This window comes from Buceros rhinoceros, unplaced genomic scaffold, assembly GCF_000710305.1.
Source record: "Buceros rhinoceros silvestris isolate BGI_N320 unplaced genomic scaffold, ASM71030v1 scaffold9136, whole genome shotgun sequence".
Taxonomy (NCBI): domain Eukaryota; kingdom Metazoa; phylum Chordata; class Aves; order Bucerotiformes; family Bucerotidae; genus Buceros; species Buceros rhinoceros.
Window position 1 is genome coordinate 1 of NW_010418045.1, and position 19,891 is coordinate 19,891.

A 19,891-nucleotide genomic window follows, 5' to 3' on the forward strand; every position below is an offset into this window, starting at 1 on the left:
GTAACGTGCCGCCCCTTCTCTGCCCCCAGGACCTGAAGAGGTTTCTGTACAAGAAGCTGCCGAGGTAACTGTCGCGGGGGGCGAGCGCCGGGCCGGGCTCCGCTGTCGGGGGGGCTGGCAGGGAAGTCGCTTTCAGATGACAAAGGCGGTTATCTGAAGGCTGGCTGACTCGCGGGGGGCTGTTTCTTGGCAGGCCCTTTTGGCGTTACGGGGAGCCGGCTGACCGGGTACACTGTTTTTGTTGTTCAAGTGAACTGGGAGCGCCTTGAGATGAAGATAGCTCACCCATTCACTCGTTCGTTTGAAAAGAAGCGAAGAGCACTCACTCATCATGTTGTAATGAGGAGTGGAAAAAATATTCCTCCTGACTCTGGTTGCCTAACCCTTGATGATTCCCTTTTCCCTAATTGCCGTTTCCTAGTGGCGTTAAACAGCTGCAGTCTGAGGCTATGTGCCCGTGCCTTGAAATTGGCACTCGTTTGAGTGAGGGCAGTGTACAAACGCTCTTGAGTGAGACTAACAAAATTTTGTCAGTAGTATCGGTTCTCTTTCTGAAGCTAAAAGTTCCATGCAATTTTCACTAGTTTTATTTTGTATTTCACTTTTTACTGCTCCAAGAGACCAGATGTACTGAACAGAACAAGTCCCCTTTAGTGAAATATTAAATTAAGAAGGCATCAGTGTTTTCCATGCTTTCCCCTTCCTTACTTTCCCCTTCCTTTCCCCTTCCTTTCCCCTTTTTCCGTTCAGGAAAGAAAATTTTTGCTCTGTTTGTAAAATGGCATCTCTCCTTCATGTTTTGCAGTGTCGAAGGTCTTCATGCCATCGTAGTCTCAGATAGAGATGGTGTGCCTGTTATCAAAGGTAATTTCAGCTTCTCGCTGAGCCCTGCCACCAAAGTCCTGATTGAACAGCAGGGGGTGGAAAAGTACAGCAGAATCCCTGGTTGTCAAAATCGCTTTCTGGCACTCTAGTTTTTGTCCTGTTTCTGCAGTCCTCGGTTAAGATGTTTTTACGTTGTAAGAACAATAGTTTAAGAACACAAAGATTCAAGTACTGCAGATTTACTTTTTTAATGTCCTGAAGTATTTCAGCACCAAGCCAAACTGGCACGTCTTCGCCTGTCTTTGGTCAAGCAACCGTGTGCCAGTAATCAGTTCAAAGGCTGGAATTGGTGCAGACAAAGAGGGACACAGAACCCAGGTGACATCACCACAGGCTGTGCATCGTAAGGGAAGACTGTTTCTTAACGTATGCTAGGAGGGACGCTGGTGACATGAGCCTTGATCGTGTAGAGAATGTTGAGTGCTGTACTGCTCCTGGGAATTGTTCTGTGCTTGTTATGGAGGCAGGTAAGGTGTGTTGCGTGTTTTCCCAGGGGCAGATCTGCGTTTGGCACAGCACTAAACCGGATAAGGGTTTGTGATGCAGTTAGAGGTGCCACATAAAGATAAGAGTTTTCTTGTTTTGTTCCAGTTGCCAATGATAATGCTCCAGAACACGCGCTGCGACCTGGCTTTCTGTCCACTTTTGCCCTTGCCACGGATCAGGGCAGTAAACTGGGACTTTCTAAAAACAAGAGTATCATCTGCTATTACAATACGTACCAGGTGAGTAAACTCGGAGTGGTTTATTCTCCATGACGTTCTCTTGAGCAAGAGAGAGAGGGTTGTTTAAACTCTCCTAGATGTCCACTGGGCTGCTGCTGAGGTATTTGTGTTTTGTTTCTCACAGTGATTAAATGGCCTGAGTAAACTTTCACTCTCTTTGTTACGCTTTTCTTAATATTTTTCAAAACTGAGATTTACTGGTTGAAAATGGTCAAGTTTTCTGAACGGGCAGTAATCAGGAATTTTCAGCAGGTGCTGCTCACGTGGCTTTCTGTTATGAAGGGTTTATGTTCTTTTGCAAACAGTATTTGTTTATAATTAGTGGCACCTAAAGTTAAATAAGCACATGCAGTCTACTTCATAGCTAACCTTGCTGCCAGTATGACTGAGCTAAGAAAGCTTCAAAACTTTGAGGGTTTTTACAGACTCCTTTACACGTCCTGAAATTCATCACCTACTGAGTCTCTGCTCCTTCTCAAGTTCTGGTGGTCTTGAGCTTTTTACTGTGGCTGCAGTAAACTGGCCCCGCTGCTTAGCCTGCGCTGCCCGGCTTTGTTTGGAGAGTAAGTGGGTTGAGTGAGTTAGTTTACACACACCGAGCTCATTCCTTCGATTCTCTTGGTGCTACCAGTGAGGTGTTGTGCTCAAGGTTCCGGTTCTCTTTTAATGGAAGAGGAGATACTGCTCTACACAGAATAGTATTTTAAAACTATAAGCCTGCCTGCCCTCTTGTTACATGTGATGAGCGTGGTCTCCATTGTGCACTCAAATTTCAGGTAGGTAGTGCTGCAGGACGCGGGAGGGAAACAGGATTTCCACAAGCAGCTCCCTGTATGAGTTCTGCTGGTGTTTTTAACGGTGAATCTTACGAAGTAGGTGCCCTGAAAAATCAGCTCTGTGGCTCCCGCTCCCGTTTGTCCTTTAAACTGAGGAGGCTGCTTGTTTCAGGAAGAATTTATGGTGGCAAAACTCTGACATCCAACATGCACTAGCCGCTGGCTGAATGCTGCTCTCTCTCCTTGCAGGTGGTGCAGTTCAATCGCTTACCTCTGGTAGTAAGTTTCATCGCGAGCAGCAATGCCAATACTGGTATGTCTCCACGTGTGTTTCAACTATTGCAGTATTTTAAGGCCCAGGTGTTTAAATAATTGAAAATAAATTATCCATATTTACCTTAAGGTGTATTGACTTTGCTCCTGCTGTGAATTTTGTCAGTGTAATGAGAATGGGATAAGGGAAAAGTGTGAATAAAAAGTCACAGATTTTAGGTGACTTGCTGAAATTGTTACTTAGAAGCGCGTTTCTCCTGCATTTAAGCTTACCCTGCCTGTGTGAGAGTGCTCACTGTGCTCACAGTGATTGTGCTGTACAAACCAGTCGTTCACCCTCTTCCTGTCAGTTCCAAGTGATGTTCTGCAGTAACATGTGCAGCTTCATCTTCTCAGCTCTGTAGGGTGGGGGAATCCTTCAGGGAGGCACCTGGTCTTGCTTGTGAGGGCATTGGCTAATGAGAGTGTGAGCAAAACCTTGATTCTTGCACAGCTGCTTGGGCCTCAGTAGCTGTGGGAAGCAGCAAGGCGATAGCGGAGGCAAGCAGCAGCACTGGGGAGAGCTGAGCTGTGCCCTGGGCTGTGGGCAAACCCTGCCTGCAGGTGCTGCCCGCTGTTCCTGGGGAGCACAGGCTGCTCAGGTGAAACATGTAATCTTCTGGAAAGCACTGCCTGTGACCTGGGAGGGGAGGGAGCTGCAGGGTTTGGAGGAGAATTTTCTCAGTTACGTCATTTGATGGGGTGTTCTGTCTCTTCTCTCTTTCCAGGGCTGATTGTAAGTTTAGAGAAGGAGCTCACGCCCCTGTTTGAAGAACTGAGGCAGGTTGTTGAAGTTTCTTAACCTGATAGCATAGCTGAAGTGCCACAGCCTTCTGCAGCCCAGCGGACGGAAAGATTCAATAATCCTCAGTCAAGTAACACTTCTCAGAAGAAATACCACAGCTCCTTAGTATACTAAGCAAGAATAAATTGTACATAGTACTGAATCTGAAATGATCTACTAGTGTGTGGTAGGTGGACGTTACTTTAGGTCGTGCTTCTTGTATTGTGCAGTACTGGAGAGACCACCAAAATAGCTCCCATGGAGTTCAGCTTAGCCAGTTGAGCCAGGTCAGCATGATGCTGTTGGCTCCTAAGAGCAACACCCAGATCTCTTGCTTCACAGGGAACTGGGACTGAGGTAGGGGGTATCCTCAGGCCGGCTACTGCTACGTGTTGGAAAGCAGATCGGTTGTATCGTGTTATCAAAGCTGTGGTTGCGGAAGTATTGTGAGAGCAAGTTTACTAGCAGTGCTGTGTCAGTACAATCAATAAATATCCCAGCTGTCTTACGTGGGTGATACTTGGCAAGGGACGGCTGCTAATCTGGATGCTCGCTGCATCCTGCTTCCACTAAGAAGAAAGCTATTTCTATGAAAGCTGTTGCTTTAGGGGTTTTCCAGATGCCCAGATAAAAGCACCCAAACAATGTCTCACTTGTTCATGGGGTTTCTGTGTAATATGGTTGTGAAGATCTCATGTCTTGTAGTCTTTGTGTGGATTCATCACTGGTGACGCTTTCAGTTCATTTACCCTTAGGTTCTCCTAAGTAAATAAATAAAATACAGTATTTTTAAATGACAGAGCCTGGTCCACTCTTCTGTTGCACCATAATACTCTACAGCACATCAGCTTTTCTGGGGAAAGAACAGGTCTCTTCTTTGCTACATACGAAACCCAGGAAGTTTCAGGCTGAAAACTAACCAGTGTGTCTCTCAGTGGGACAATAAGGATAGAAAGTCCTATGCCGATGTAGAAGTTAGTGCTGACTGGTTTCCTGTTGCTGGGGATTGATCCCATGTGCGTTACCTCCCCCTCGTTTCTGCCCCCTCTCCCCCCTTCCCCCAGTTCCCCTGGTGTAGCGCCAAAACCAAGCACCACTTGTCACAGGAGAGCCCTGGTCACGGGGCTTTCGTGCCTCAGGCTGGGGAAGAGGGTGCCACTGCACCTCGCTTATACCTCGCCCACCTTCAGCATCAAGGAGGATGGGGAAAATGGCAGTGCTGGGAATGAGGGCTGGGAATTCTTGGCTCACAAACCGCGACAGAGATTACAGTCCGTCATTTAATCCTTTTCCATTTAAACTGAGCTCCTGGCGTGAGCTTTCTGTTGCAGGTCATCACAGAAGTAGGTGGAAACTGAGCCCAAAGGCACCGCTGCATTTCTGGCAAAAAGCATTTGTGTTCTGCCCGAGGCCTCCTGTTGCTGTTCTTCTGTTGAACTCACCTGTCTGTGCTCTGTCCTGCTACTGCCTGCACCAGCCGAGTGTCATTTCTTTTACTGGCTTCATCTTGTGGCACCATGTGCTGCACTTGCTTCCAGTGTTTTGTAACACAGCCCGCTCATGTGGAAAAGGGAAGGCTGCTTTTGTGGTCACCCCTCAAGGTTTGTTTCCCGCTGTTTTCACAGAAGAGTGATGCTGTTGGAGAATATCTTCTCTCTCTTCCCCTTATGCTGCCTCTATCTGATGCAAACTCTGATCAGAGCTTTTTAACTGAATGGAAGATGCCACTTTGCTAAACCACTTCAAGGGAGAAAGGAGGACAAAGTTTTAACAGTACAGGAATACAGAAGACCTTTGGTAGTTTTATGACATTTTATTCAGAAAAAAGTCTGTATAAAAATATTTACAAATACTTTTAATTTCTAAGTTGAAACTAAATGCTATTCCTTTGTCCAAATCTAGATTTTTCTTTCTTTTCTGGCACGTTTTTCCCCTCCTCTTCAGTCTTCTCACAGTCCAGGCATCTACCGAACGCTGACCTGCTGTGTGAGCAATGCCAAGCCCTGTAGCGTGGTATTTGCATAGGGGGAGAAGTTTGCATGCAGAGTTTCAGGAGAAACTTGACTGTTACACAGGGAGATAGGGCCCACCCCTCCAGGAGGAGCAGGATTGCTGAGGGGGTCTTGCAGCTGCGTCAGCCACGAGGTCAGGCCAAGCTGGTCTTGGGACCCTCCAGTGTGTCAAACTTGGTTTCCAAAACGTAACATTTGTTTTGACTACAGTGCTAAAATACTGGGCTTCCACTTCTCAGCTCCGTAGTGAGCCACCAGGCTGTTCTATCCAGATGGAAATTCACATCAGGTTGTACACAAAATGTGTTATTTACAATTCATATTTGTAGAGTACACTCTGCTTTTTGTTTAATACAAAGCAAGCAGTGCTTAATTCTAAACGTAGTCTGGATGTTTTGAATTCTCTGCAGGAGGAAAAGATACAAAATCCCGCCCACTATCAAGGGGACCAGCTCATAATGCTACTAACACCACTGATGGGTGCTACAGGCAAAGCTTTCTGCAAAGCCATGTCACCCATCCTTAGGGTCCTGTGGCAGCTCTGTCACAAGGGCACTGGGAACCAACTGCCTGTTTGTCATAACCTTTGTTTGCAAACAAGCACGCTTGCAGGCTGCTGCTCACTGTTATTTATAGATGCTGTTGGAAACAAACATTCACTTGTAGCCATCGTGCAGTGTAAATCTAAACCATCCAAAAAATGTATCTGACCAGAACTTCAGTGTTACACATCCATCGCCTTGAAAAGGGCCTTGAAATAGTCTCGGGATTGTAATACAGATGCTATTTACAAAACCATTAATTACCTCTGTCATTTTTCTTTTGATTTAGAGCCTAAACAAGTAATACAAAACAAGTATTAAATGTTTCCAGAAAGGACTGGTTTTAAGTAACACGCTCCAGGTTACAGGATATGCTGCTACTGGCTAGTTGTGATGGAGCGTGCAATAAATTACCTGAATAACCACAATTTTTAACCAGTGACTAGTCCTGTGCCTAGTTAACAGGCATTTGAATGAAGTGCGCTCTGCAGACGTACACCACACGTACAGAGCAACACTCCGATTTTGCAACCACCTCTACACGAGGCAGCAGCCCGAGAGCACTCGGCTGTGCCACCCCTTGTGTGCAGAGCTGGGTGCAGGCACACGCAGATGGGTGAAACCCTCCTCTCGAAAGCGATGCCTTCCCCTTGGCAAAGAGGCAACTCCTGCCAAGGGAGCAGACGAACCGGCGGTGCGGCTAGGAGCTGAGGCTGGCGTTAGGCTGCTCCAGTTGCTTCCGTATTTGTGACTGGAACAGAAAGACGATCCATTACCATTTGTCTGCAAGCGTGTGGATGTGAGTGACTACATCTGACCCAGATACTGGTATTTTTAGGGAAGTAATACTTTCAAGCTTTTACATTGTCTTCTTATTGCTTCCTTCATGACCCAACCCATGTGGCCTGTGCTGAGGCTCCATGCTGTTTACCACTGACACAATGACACCCTTAAAGGTGGAAGTAATGTCTTCTTCCTAGCGAGTACATGTGTTAAAAGTGCATCCTCAAAATGCTAAAGTGCGTTTGCAAGCACAACGCAGTATGTGAAAACTACGCAGTCCAGTCTAGTTGGCCTGGAAGCTGGAACAAGCGCTCCCTTCTTGCAGAAACTGAGAACTGCAGGACTTGGGTGCTACAGTACCGGGGGGTTTACGGGGGCAGTACCAAGGGAACGGCTGCCTGAGGTGTACTGCCATGGAACACTGCACGTCATCTTACCAGTTTCCATCGCAGTATTTTAATCCACTCGTCAGCTTCTATTCCAGTTTTTGCGCACAGGTAGTATGTCCTTAGTGGGAACACTAAACTGTAAGTAAACAATTAAAACTATGTCTTGAACTGCAAGAACCACTGGTAGTTCTTCCTAAAACTGAACCCAGCTGGCCCACACCAACAGTTGTTTAGACAGGGCAGGGCAGGGAGGCCATGCTCCCATTATTCACCAGGAGTTATAGGAGCTCCTTGACAGCTTGAAGAGACATTGCCCCTGGCTCGTAACAGCAAAAGACCCACATCTGGGCACAGAAGTGGTTACAGTGTGGCCTGTGGCAATGTCTGAATTGGACCATTCCTAAGTTCTGCAGGTCTAGGTGGTGATTATATATGCTTACAGACTTAAGAAAAGAAACACCCACTTTACATAGGCCCACACCCTTCCTCCTTGCCAAGGGAAAAAACCCCTTCCGTCAGCAGTGATTTGGCAAGGCCATGCGAGACTGACAGAGGCTGGCTGACACAAACAGACTCCCGAGTTACAGGAAGAGCAGGGTCGCAGCCGGCAAGGGAGCTTTCAGAAGCGCCAACGGTTACAGTCCAAACTTCCCTGGCTATTTCGACCTTCCCAGATGGAGAATATACAGAAACTCACCAGAAACAATTGACTCTTTCCTGGGAATAGTCAAATTGCACAGCTGAGCATTCCGTTAAGTCAAGTGCCCGAATTGGTTCTGTGGCCTTGAAAATAAAGTGTTTTTAAAATGGGAACACATGAAAATAGAAGATAAGGCTAGTTCAGTTAATGTTCAGTGCATCTAGACCTTTGCAGGCACTCTAGGTTTCCAGGCTGTACATAACATTACAAACGCTGTATCACCATAAACCCGAACAAGCAAACCTAACATGAGTGCTACCATGGTGTGAATTGAGCTAAATATAAAACAAACCCAGCAGGACAGTTAGTTCAGAGCTAGACAAACAACAGAGGAGATCTCTACTGCAAGGAAGTTCAAGCTGAGGGTTTGGTAGGTGCTTTATAATATAACTGGCACAGCAGCAAATCTGGTATCGCTTCCAGCTAAGGTTTAGAGAGACAAGGGGATGGTTATCGCTCCTACCAGGCCCACCCAGCTGCTGAGATTTAATTAATTCCCAAGTCTTTAAAAGGATGAAGCTGGGTAGGGAGAAATGCAGAAACAGAGCTAGGGTAGTGCTTGCAGCAGAAGGTGAGTTTGGCTGCATGGGCAGTGTGTGTATTTCTGAGTTCCTTGGGACAGGGATATAGGCTACCTGGGTACAACTGCAACCCACCTCGCTCAGCGTTTCATTCTCCCTGGGTGTGAGTGTTCTCTGGCCTGTTTCAGCCTCACACTGTTGAGCCTAACAGGCAGTTGAAGTAAACAGCCTGTTCTCTGCCCAAGCCCATTAGCTCTTCCCATGGTCCTTTACCAGGTGTATGGAGGTGTCTGTTGCTCTCTCACCTTTCCTCAGGCTTTCCTCTGACTCAGTTGCTGCTAGTTACACACTGCACCAGAAGAAAGCCACTTGATGTGCTAGTGAATGCCATCCTAGGGCCAGCAGCAAGCTGCTCACCTGTAGGTGTCTTCAATACTATAACAATGACAGGAGTGCCAGTAGATGCTGGAGCTACTGCCCAGGAGGAGGCTGCGTTCCTGACAAACACACCTTCTTACCTGGTAAGTCATAAATGCTACTCAAATGGTGCCCTTTGCAATGTAATTCAAGAAAGTTTGAATTGAAATGAAAACTGGTGGAAGGCCCCATAAACGTGTAACTGTTTACAAACAGTAATGGTTGGTGGGAGAGGGCAGTTGTGTTTGCTGATGTGTTAAAACCTGTTAGATGCTGGACATAGGGCTTGGCAAAGATAAACAGTTTGGCTGTGTTTATGAAGGAACCTGAACTGCAGGTATTATAAGCGTGGAGAAACTCTAGAGGTATTTCTTATTTTTACTCAGTTTAAGACAGAAATGGAACAGCAACCGTAAGGACATGCTGTTTTTCCCAGGCGCAGCAGGTTAATCTATGTTGGAGTGCTCAGGAGGAAGGCAGTTTTAAGTGAAAGGTTTCTGTGTATACTGTGTGATCACTTGAAATAAAAGGATGAAATTAAGCAATGCAAAATATACTACTAGTATTTGCAGAAATATTTTGATAGCCCCACTGGCTGACGGGTTGTGTGTCAAAACTACCAATAAAAGCTGTGTTGTGCTGGTAGCTTAAAATTCACCGATCAAAGCAACCAAAAAATACACTGTAAACAGTAACTCTATCTAGTAGGTAGGACTGCCAGAGCCGAGTGAATGTTTTCCGACTGTAAAACTTACTAACTCTCTCTTGTTGAAGTCATCAGCAAAACCGCGACTTTAATTTGAAAGGTCTGACTCCTCTGACAGTATAGGAAGCTTTAGCTTGGGAAGCTGCAATACAGATGCCAGAAGCCAGAGACATGAGAAGGCTGCAGCTGCCTCTGTAGAGGTTCAAAGAGTAGAACTGGTGTTTAGTACTTACTGTCTGGTCTTTGAAATACTTAAGTTCATTCCTATGCAGTGTAAACCACCTTGTCTTCCAATTCTGAAAGATCAAGAACAGATGGTAATTGTCTTGTGAGAATTTAGCATAGTGCTTCTTAGGAAAGAAAAACCTTTAAAGCTGTTGACCTGCTGTAGTTTACAGTCGTGCTTTGTTGTTGCTCGGAACACAAATTGTTCCCCTCTGCAAGAGAATGCAGGTGGAGCTATTTCAGCTCTGAATTGTCTCTAGCTTCTGTGCCTCCACAGCCGCTGCAATGCCTACATAGTGGAAGTAAGTTTTCCTTACCTTGACTATTTTGCCTTGTTTTATCAAATATCCTTCTTTTGTGCCAAGCTGTGAAGTAACAAGGAAAGAGATAGGAGTTAGAGACTGAGCTCTGTTTCCCACCTTCCCCTCTTTGCCTAGACCTGGAAGATGGAAGAGCAGCCTGTCTTGGGGGGACTTCCCACGGCTGCTTGCCCTGTCCTCACTCTCGTGCTCCTCTCACACAGCTGGATACACCGCAAGGGTAACTGTACACCCGTGCTGGCTCTAAAGGCAATCTCATAGACAGTGCCTCCCTCAGCAAGATTCTGGTCTGCATTTTTGCAAGGAAATGCAGCAAAACAGTTGCAATTTATGTAGTAAAGTTAGATGTTGTCTCAGTACATGTTGTAACCAGAAGCACCTAGGGTGTAGCTGACAGTGGAATTATCCACAGAAATCGCTCTTGAAATCCAAGTGGGGGGGAGTGCTGTTTTACTTATGCATTCTTTTCTCCCAAACAGCCAGACGCTTGAGTGAAAATCCTGTTACACTCAAAGTGCTTATTGAAAAACTATTTTTTGAATCATTTCTCTGCCACCATGAGTGACACTGGGACCTTGAGACTTCTCAGATACTGAAACTCTGTGTAGGGACCTAGTTGTGAGTCTGCAGATCTCTGAAAGAGATCCAAGTTAGTTACTACTTGCTCCTTTTTATTGGTTGTATGTGGAAGCCAAGTTTCTTTGGAGGTTAAAGTGGAACTCAGTCATGAAAGGCTCGTTGCGAGACATCAGAACTGGTTCTATTATCAACTTCATTAATCCATCTTAAAGTAGCTCTCCTCTTTTTCTCCAAAAAGATGTAACTAAAATACTTTCCTCTCTGTTCTGAGCAATACCATTCTAGGGAAATCACCATCTGTCTCATGTAGATGTGGGTTAGTAGGGATTTCAAGTCTCCAATTACTGTCCAGGCAAGTCACAGGTGTCAGAGCAGGTGGCCCAAATGGATGTGAAGATGTTCTCTTGCTTCTCACACCAGTAAAATGTAGCTTTTAATGACGTAGCTTTTTACTGTGCTCAAAATTAACAGGGCTGAAAGTGAGGAGGCTCTTCTGTCATGTTGCTCTATTGTGGGTTTAAGTCTGTGTCAGAACACGGCAAGCTGTCTTCCTGCTTAAGACAAGGTGATTCTAAAATATTAAAATCCAAGTATGAAAATGCAAAAAAACCCCAAACCCTCTCTTGAGATGTACCTATTGGAATACAAATACTCTTATTAACGTAGTTGTACTGTACTTCAGTTTGGGGTTTCCTTTTCTAAATGGGTTCCTGCCTGTCTTACACATCTTTTGAGTATTTTTTCAAACAGTCACTTTTTAACAGGCCTAGAAAGTCAGAGACGTTCTTTCCTTCCTCCCAGTTAGGAAGGAGGCTGCGTATTGCCAACGGGGCAAAGTAATTCTAACATACAAAGAAGATTGCAAAAATAACAGGTAGCAATGAGTTTGTCTGTCAGGACTACTATCTGTTTCCTGTCACGTAATCCTGCTGTTCACTGAGTGAGCCAAAGTGTGGTACGTCTTGTAGCTCTTACTTGGGTTTGCTACTCAGTTTATTCCTCTCCTCATCTGGGAGTGGGCAGGGAGAGAGACTTCTCACTGGCTGTAAAGGATGCTTGGCAAAACACAGGCTTACTGTGCAACCTGACACGGGTGTTGTTGCATACAGCCTGACCAAGTGTTGTCAGAAAGATATGAGAAGTGTTGTGTTTGTTTTGTATGGTGAGGGGTTCTGTTGGGGGGTTTTGCGTTGGTTTTTCTGGTGGTTTTTTTAATTCCTCATAATGTTACTGCTAAGATGGCATTCTAAAAGGAAGATAACAGGAGAATTAAAGCCTTTCGTACATACTTGGTTTGGATGGTCAGACTCGCCTAGGTCAGCTGCAGACAGATGTTTTTCCCAATGACAGCGCTCAAGGTTTCAGTGACAACAACTGTAAAAGGCTTTATTTGTCATGGGAGTGTACTTAGCAAGTCTGTGTTTGTTTTGCCTTGGTCAGCAAGGACCTCCTGTACTTATGAACCCATAAAGGGATGAATTACTGGTCTTATTCCATGGCTCACTCCAGAAACACGCTAAACTCGGCCAGGAGAAGCACCCCTCCCACCAGTACACAACTTACGGAGGGAGCATTTGGAACAAGATCGCTTTCTGTCCTTCCCGTCTGCATCGCCGTGTGCACTCGGACGGACTCATAAATGGAAGGTTCTTCCACCTTCCGTGGGTAGGGATGCTTCAATACAATTAAGGTTCCTGGAGAGAAAAAGAGCAGGAGTAAGTCATCTGGCAAAGATAGTCTTAGAAAATAACTGGCAGTAGCTACCTGTTTGAGAAATGATTAACTTTACCTTTTCCTAAAATTTTCCTTGAAAAAGGAGTACGAGCTAATAACTTCTCCAAGATCTCTGTGACACTCCCTGTAAGGGGTTTTCATTGGAAGGGGTCAGGACTCAGGCCACACTCGTGTGAGAAAATCAGACGCTATAAATGACTCTCCCACACTGATAAAACGAGATGCATATTTCTAACATGCATCATCTGAATAGTTTAGACTTTGTGAAGGGTATTTTCTACAAAAAGCCGCCCACACAAACTACAGAGGGGCACTTGCTGCTGGATTCACTTGTCGAGTCGCACTCCCTTTGTTCAGTCATGTTGTTCAGAGTTCATACCTGGAGGACCTTGTTTTTACATCTCTGAAAACAGGAGTGAAAATTCTATTCACTTCTTCTAAGCAGTAGGTAAATAAACCCCTTCTGCAATGCACAGTAAGTGGTGAAAAATCAAGACAGCCACAGAACAGGACCATTGGACAACCCTCAAAGGCAAGTGTCTCCTGTCCTGCTTGAACCTTCTTTCCAGTCAGGGAGCAACTAGGTAATTCAGAACAAACTGAAACACAGATTTCATAGTTACAGCTGAAATGCTGACCTACACATGGGCTACACCTCCCCTGCATTCACCAAGATGTGACTACAGACATCACCGTGCCTGTTTACATGCAACTGTGGAAACCGTAAATATATGGTACCTTTTAAAAACCTTTAAACTTACTAGAGCCTGCAGGGAGTCACTTGACACATCCAATTCCCCTCCTGCACGGGAGGCTGGCTGGGCAGGTAGGCAGGATGCTAGACTAGATATGAGGCCGTGACAGTCATTCCGGATTTGCCAACAACCTATTGCTTGCTGTGTAAATCACTTGAACTGTCAGAGTGTTGGATAATTCCTAACAGTAAGCCCCCATTACCATCGCCTTTAACTGGCTTACCAAGCTCTTCCCAGTTAGTAACATTTTGATTTTAGCCATTCTTTGTTCTCCAAATAAGGTGACACTTCTTGTATGTTCTCTGCAAGAAGCTGCACTCTCAATGGTGAATCTATTACACTATTCACAAGAGTGAAGAACCTCGTTAAGATAAATGCTACATCATCTAAACTCATGATAACGTCACTGCATACCAAACGCTGCTCCATTTGCATTTTATACTGGTATTGTCAGCTTTTAAAGAGGAGGGATGCTAGGATTGGTAAGAACTTGGACTTGAAACCTACAGGTGATTGAGTAATTTAAAAGTGAAATAAAGTATATTTTGTAATCAGGAGGGCTACAAGGGGAAGTGGAAAAAATGCAGACTTAACTAACTGAAATCTGTTTGCAAGCACAGGGTGTGTATGCAAATGTGATATATTCAGCTTGCAGTAGGTGAAAAGTCAAAATCAGTTTAATTCTCTCTGGCCTTGCACAAAAATAATGCTCTATCATTTAAAATGAAAACACCCCCATCACCAGTGTACAGAAGACTACTCTTAAGCTGTTGCACTGAATCAGAATACCATCGCACGTACACCGTGGATCAAGAGCCTTGTTGCCCAACTGGGAGGACCAGTTTGACATGTTATATAGTATTTGTTTTCTAGTCAGTTCTCCATGTTTTTCTGCACAGAAGATACTTGTACACAATCATCTGGTAGCTGTACAAAAGAACTCGTAAAAGCTGCACTGTAGCAAGTTTCTTCTTGCATGTTTGTGCATGGTATCTATTTCTAATGAAGAATGAAAAATTAGTCCCGTTGCTGGAATGTTAGCTTCAAGGGACTTTGGCGCTTTGGTCTCGGTAATGACTTAAAAGTTTCTCTGTGTTTTCAGAAAATTCTAGGTAAAAACTGACGAACAAAGCAAACAGTTAAGAATAACATGTTGACCTCATCACTTTGAATGAAGATAAAAATAGAGAAATAGGGTAGTATATTGCTTTAACCTTGTTACTGAATAGATTGATCTTGCCTTTCAATAAACCATCTCACAGAACACAGTAGCCCCAATTTCCTTTTCATTTTCTGTACTTCAGAAGGAAGTGCACACATGACACTGCAGAAAAACAGATGAGTCCCTGTAGCAATCTGGAGTGGCAAACAAAGGTGTAGTAAGACAAGGTTTGCTGGGCTTGAAGCACGAACCTGCAGCTGTCCCAGTACTGTGTGGTGTGCCCCACAGGCCAGTCTGCAGGAGCACAGGCCTGTGTGTTCAACTACTGATCAAAGAGAGCCTGGTGTGCCTCTTCAGGCACAAAACTAGTTCCAGTGGGACAGAACTTAAATGGAAGATAGTGGAAATGGTAAAATATTTTATCTCATGGGTCTCTGTCTTATAAAATACTGTCCATGAAAAATGCCATCATGCTATCTTGCTTTACTCTCTCATTCCTGATGTCACAGTGTTTTTACAGAATATTGTTTATAAGTAGAACAAGGAATAAGAAAACCTGCTCCAACTACTTTTTTGGCCTGAGCCAGAGGTTGTTTACACTTTTCAAAGAAAGGAAGTGTGGCCTAAGAAATCAGACTCTTGTGTAGCCTTTATGCCAACCTGCTGTGTGACCCTGTGTGGGGCCCATCACTCCACTACGCTGACACCTGGCTTCCAGTTGGCTCTGATGAGCCCCTACTCCCTTTTTGGTATAAATCGGTTACCACCCAGGAGACCTTCGACATCTGTATCTGAAGGAACATTGCCTGAGTGCAAACTGTCTCTTCCTCTCCTCTGACATGATGTTCAAATGGCTCTTCTTATTCGGTAGCACATCTAACCTAAAGAGGTTTCACAGACCCAGCAGAATCTGATTAGGGAGCTTTAAGGTGACGATTGATCCCATCATTCAGCACTGTTGATCCTGTCCAGAGATCACATAACACCAGTGCCTTGAATACTAATGTCCGTAACACGCGCAGTGAAGGAATGGGGAAATACAAGTTTTATGTGTCAACTGAAATCTTTACAGCATTAGGCCTGTGGGTGCCTATCTGATTTTGCAGGAAAAATAGCTTATTGGCACAAAAGATACATGTAGGAACTCTGTGTTCAAAACACCCTTAAAAGCAACTTAAAAAGAGAATGCTTTGCAAGATACAAGTACTACATTGAATGTACCACTGCCATTTTCTGGGGGGAAAATAAAACATAGCAAAGCAACCCTTAGATTTAATGCTTGTGTTACAAGCGCCTCAGTGCGTATGTAGCATGTGACATACTACAGTTATTGCATGTGCCAACTATTATTTATCTGGTCACCTGCATATATAATAGTTCTACTCTATGACTTATCTGCCTACGCTTCACACACAAGATACTGAAGTTTTCGGCGCTAACTGACACATCTTCATCTCTTACACTTGAAGCCTATCCTAAAACCGGCATTATCATAATAATATGCATCTGTCTCTCCAGGGATTCTGGTCTGGTGGTGCTCAACTCACTTGTAGGAATGAAGTTTAATCTTTTGACTCTTAATTCAAGTAGCACGTTGGCTGCTACAGAAGCCTGTGCTTTTCTCTTTCTTTTTCTTGAAAACAAGACAAATCACTGTGATGGCAGATGGCACCAGCAGGATGATCCACTGTAGACATAAAGGGAGAGGTTAACACAGGGCAAATTCCCTATAGGAAAGAGGAACATATCACTGCAGACTTCTTCCTTCAATGAAGAATAGCGGAGCTAAGCAATTTCAAGTCCCTTTTCCACTTATTCTTATTGGGAGATTTCAACTTCATAGATAAACATTTATTGTGTCACTAAACACCCTGCTTTCGTTTTGCCCTTTCTGAGAAGGTTCTGTTCCTCCCCGTACACGCCTATGTTGAAATGCCGCCTTCTTTCTGCGAAACCAAAAGGAGCTCATTCCCCTGATTAGCAAAAACCCAGGAAGCTTTTCTTCAGAGTACTTGAAGGAGTTTTTGAAGAGCGACATCTTAGAAACTTGAGGTTAATACAAACGTGAATTTCTGAAGAGGAACACTTCAAGCAGTAGATCTCCCTGATTAGTTTGTGAAGGTGGTCGGAGCCGCGAGTTCGTGTGGAGGCGATTAACACACTGGAAGCTCCTGTTACTCAGATCTATGTGAAGCAGGACAACAAACATGTTCATACAAAAACATGGCTCTCCTTACCTGTTTCACTTCCAATTAACGGTTGATTTGCAAAATGCATGACTAATTCCTTCAAGCTAGAAAATTCATTAAATCCAAATTTGAATGAAGTTCCTGTACGTTCAATGTGGAAGTGTTTCACAGAATCTTTTCCCCTAAAATAAAAAAAGGAAAATTTGTCAAGACATAAATGCCAAAGGCATTTGGCATGTACAGCCCTTAAATGGCAGCTTCCACTACAGGAAATCTGGCCCAGATCACAGGCTGACAATCACTGTCCTAGCAGTAATACGGCTGCCATTACTGTCCCTCAACAGAGCTGAGACTTAGATTAGATCTAGGTTTTTTTCTTAAATTAGATTCAAGAAAAACCTAATTGCTGCTTTACAGATGAGAGGTGATGCGAGCTGAGGAAGGCCAAGTTAAATTAACTCCTGTGGCAGCAGGTAAGAAGACTTACAAATGAGGTTTCCAGCCTTCTGTCTAAGCAGGAGGATATCCCTTCACTTCCGAGGCTTTATACTTGATAGTGCACCTGAACTGTGCAGTATATGACTTAATTTTCAAGTAACATTGAAAACATTATCTGCTTCCCTTTCAAAAAACAGGCTGCCTCCTTTTTGCATCCAATTTAGGGATTTAATAAGCTAACTAGATACCTAAGCCTTTAGAAATCGTCTGCTTTGTCTCTGTACTTAGGCAAATGGTTCCTCTATGGTGGGCACTGTCAAACACGAACCAGGGTCCTTTGTCTGTGGGGAAGTAACAACACTTGTTTGCAAAAGCTGATGGTATTTAAGAGAAGTGTGCAAGGCCTCACTTCCTGGACGGGCAATGGCACTCATTTTGACTTCAGATGTCAGTGAAGTACTTAGTGCAAGTACCTCTCTGTGAAAAAGTTACTTCTGCTAATGTTACTAGCTCACAAAATAGTACAGAGAAAACTTTGTCATGGGGAAAAATGTATGTAGCAAACACACTGAAAATATGGTGAAGAAAGGGATTTATAGTGACTTCTCCATTGTTTATTGCCACTTCTGCAGGAGATTATAATTTCAAACAGGTCTTTAAACAAATATTTATCTTTGAAAAGAACTGGTGATGTTGTCGAATGTGCCTCTATCAACCTCCCGCAAGTTCTGCATTACAGTCAGCTGAGACACAACGCCTGCAAGCCAAGTGCAGATGCCCCACAACGGCACGCCACAGGGTTTTCATCTTGTCGTTTAATGTCAGAATAAATACAGTGTGGCAATGAGAGGAACTTCTACCCTGTTTCCTGGTTCCTTTAAAAGTTGGCTAATTTAGCGAGGGGAGGAGATTTCAGGCAGTACTTGATCTCTCTTCTTAGAGCTGTCAAAAAGAGAAAAAACCCAAGGGATGTCTAAGCTTTGTTTCCTTTTAAAACAAATGATAGTAACGACTGAAGTTCCTTCTGAGAAAGAGACAGAAAGTAAGTAAAAAGCTACAGAAGACATTTTACAGGAAAAAGAAAATGACAGCTAAAATTATTAAAAGTATCCTTTCTACAAAAATGTATCAGAACAAAATGGAATTGCATGTTCTAAAAATAAGTTTTAGTATTAGTCAAAAAATTAAAAGGAAAATTTGGGAATTAAACATACAGTAGAAAAATATTAAACCATTTTACAATCAAAATCAGTATTTCAAAGGAGCTGTACCACTGGAAGCCTAATGTAACTGAATAAAAGATTAAACTCCAGACTGGGATATTTGGTTCATATGGTAATGCAGTAAATAACTCTTGTTCCTACATGGAGAACTGAACGAGAGATGGAATTGGCCTGAAGTAGACTTTTCTAGACTTATTTTAGCAGCAAATCGATTTTCATTAACACTTTAGCTCTGTTTCCTGTTAAAAGAACAGCTATTTAAATTTAACTTTATTACAGGAAGTTGTTTTCTGAGTGCCCTTTAAAACCAGCTCTAAGATACGCATATTTTTTAGAAAACGCTCAGGTAGGCTACCTCAAATAATGTTTAGTTACATTTTGAAGTAAAAAAAAAAAAAAAAGAACCAGCAAGACAATGATTCATTTATGATCACTTTTTCTAACTACAAAAATTTTTTGTTGAAAATTTAAATTAAAAAAAAAAAAAAAAGAACCAGCAAGACAATGATTCATTTATGATCACTTTTTCTAAGGAAAGCTATTACTTACAAATGCTACTATTCTTTGTGCCCAGACTTGCACTCAGTTCAGTCATTTCTACTCTGAATGCTCATTCTGCAACATCACCTCCGGATCTGTCAGGCTCCCCCCAAGCTCCTTGTATAAATGGCTGTCTATAGTGGTAATAACTGCAGCAGTGTATGTCTAGGCACACTGGCTCCTGGGTCTTCTGTCAGAGATGAGTGAAGCAATTCATATTTGCCTTTTATACCCCTGGGCAGCAGGGTATGTGCAAACCGCACTTTCTTCAGCTTGCAAGCGACTACACTTCTGAATTGTAACAGCTCCTGCTACGTAATATGCAGAAAAGTCACAATGTCAGGGGCATATGCTGTGCTGTGCTCCTGTCTACTAGGGTTGTGAATAACTAGCACCGTTATACTGATCAAAATGACTTTATCTTCAAAAGTTACTGCGATTCAGCGGAGGTATGGTCATTAATTGTTCAGTGGCTCAGTTTGAGGCAGAAATGAGCTTAACGTTTCTCAGTAGAGGCTTAATATATCATGCCGTTGCCAAAGGCCATGAATGTATTTAGGGTTGGTTACCTCCATTCTGATGACACGCAGAGACTACCTCGTGTGTCTAGTGCGTGCGTGTCTTTCATGTTGCCTCTCTAGAATAATGTAGCTTCTCTACTTCTTGGGATATTCTTTAAGTGGGATTCAGTAGGGAAGTACCCAGGCCAGGCTACCTGTGCTCTATATTGGCTGTGTCCTGAGCTGATGTGAATTGCTGTAATTCTGATGACTCTGAGGGCCTGATGTCTGTCACTCGTGAAATATTGTTCAAATTAGTCATGCATTACCAGCTAAGACTGAGTTGTAGCCCTGACCAGAGGAGTAAAACTATCCAGTCAAACAATGGATCGTCCCTCAAAGATGGCAGTTCCTACACAGTGATTCACCAGAAACTGGTGAAGTTAGTGTCTGTTAACTGGTATATTCACTATCCCCATCACAAAACTTTTCTACTCCCATCAGCTGTTTCTTAAACTCTTGTAACTGCCGTACAGATTTTTATCGTGCAGACTGAAAATCTACAGCCAATCCATGGAATGGTGTTTTTTGCCAATAAGATTATTTCACAGCTTGGAAAAATGAGAGCAATTTTCAAATTCAATACAAATATTTCTTTTCCTTCTAATAAAACG

At 43.6% G+C, this 19,891-nt stretch overlaps 2 protein-coding genes across 2 annotated transcripts in view; one reads left to right on the forward strand and one right to left on the reverse strand.

The window, feature by feature from the left end:
- Positions 1-23: 23 nt before the first annotated feature.
- LAMTOR3 (late endosomal/lysosomal adaptor, MAPK and MTOR activator 3) lies at positions 24-3,739 on the forward strand (the record flags this gene model as incomplete). The annotated part of the gene is made up of 5 exons (XM_010138382.1): positions 24-64; positions 806-864; positions 1,477-1,610; positions 2,636-2,699; positions 3,427-3,739. Coding segments are annotated over 5 exons (372 nt in total), but the record flags the coding sequence as incomplete, so codon positions are not given.
- Positions 3,740-6,736: 2,997 nt separating this feature from the next.
- The window catches only part of DAPP1 (dual adaptor of phosphotyrosine and 3-phosphoinositides), a 14,179-nt gene continuing 1,024 nt past the window's right edge, over positions 6,737-19,891 (reverse strand). The window contains exons 3-9 of the mRNA XM_010138383.1: positions 16,565-16,698; positions 12,240-12,370; positions 10,095-10,142; positions 9,786-9,848; positions 7,906-7,991; positions 7,257-7,344; positions 6,737-6,787 (exon numbers count right to left, since the gene is read on the reverse strand). Of these exons, the coding sequence (XP_010136685.1) occupies positions 6,737-6,787; positions 7,257-7,344; positions 7,906-7,991; positions 9,786-9,848; positions 10,095-10,142; positions 12,240-12,370; positions 16,565-16,698 (601 nt within the window). The remainder of the gene's footprint in view (positions 6,788-7,256; positions 7,345-7,905; positions 7,992-9,785; positions 9,849-10,094; positions 10,143-12,239; positions 12,371-16,564; positions 16,699-19,891) is intronic.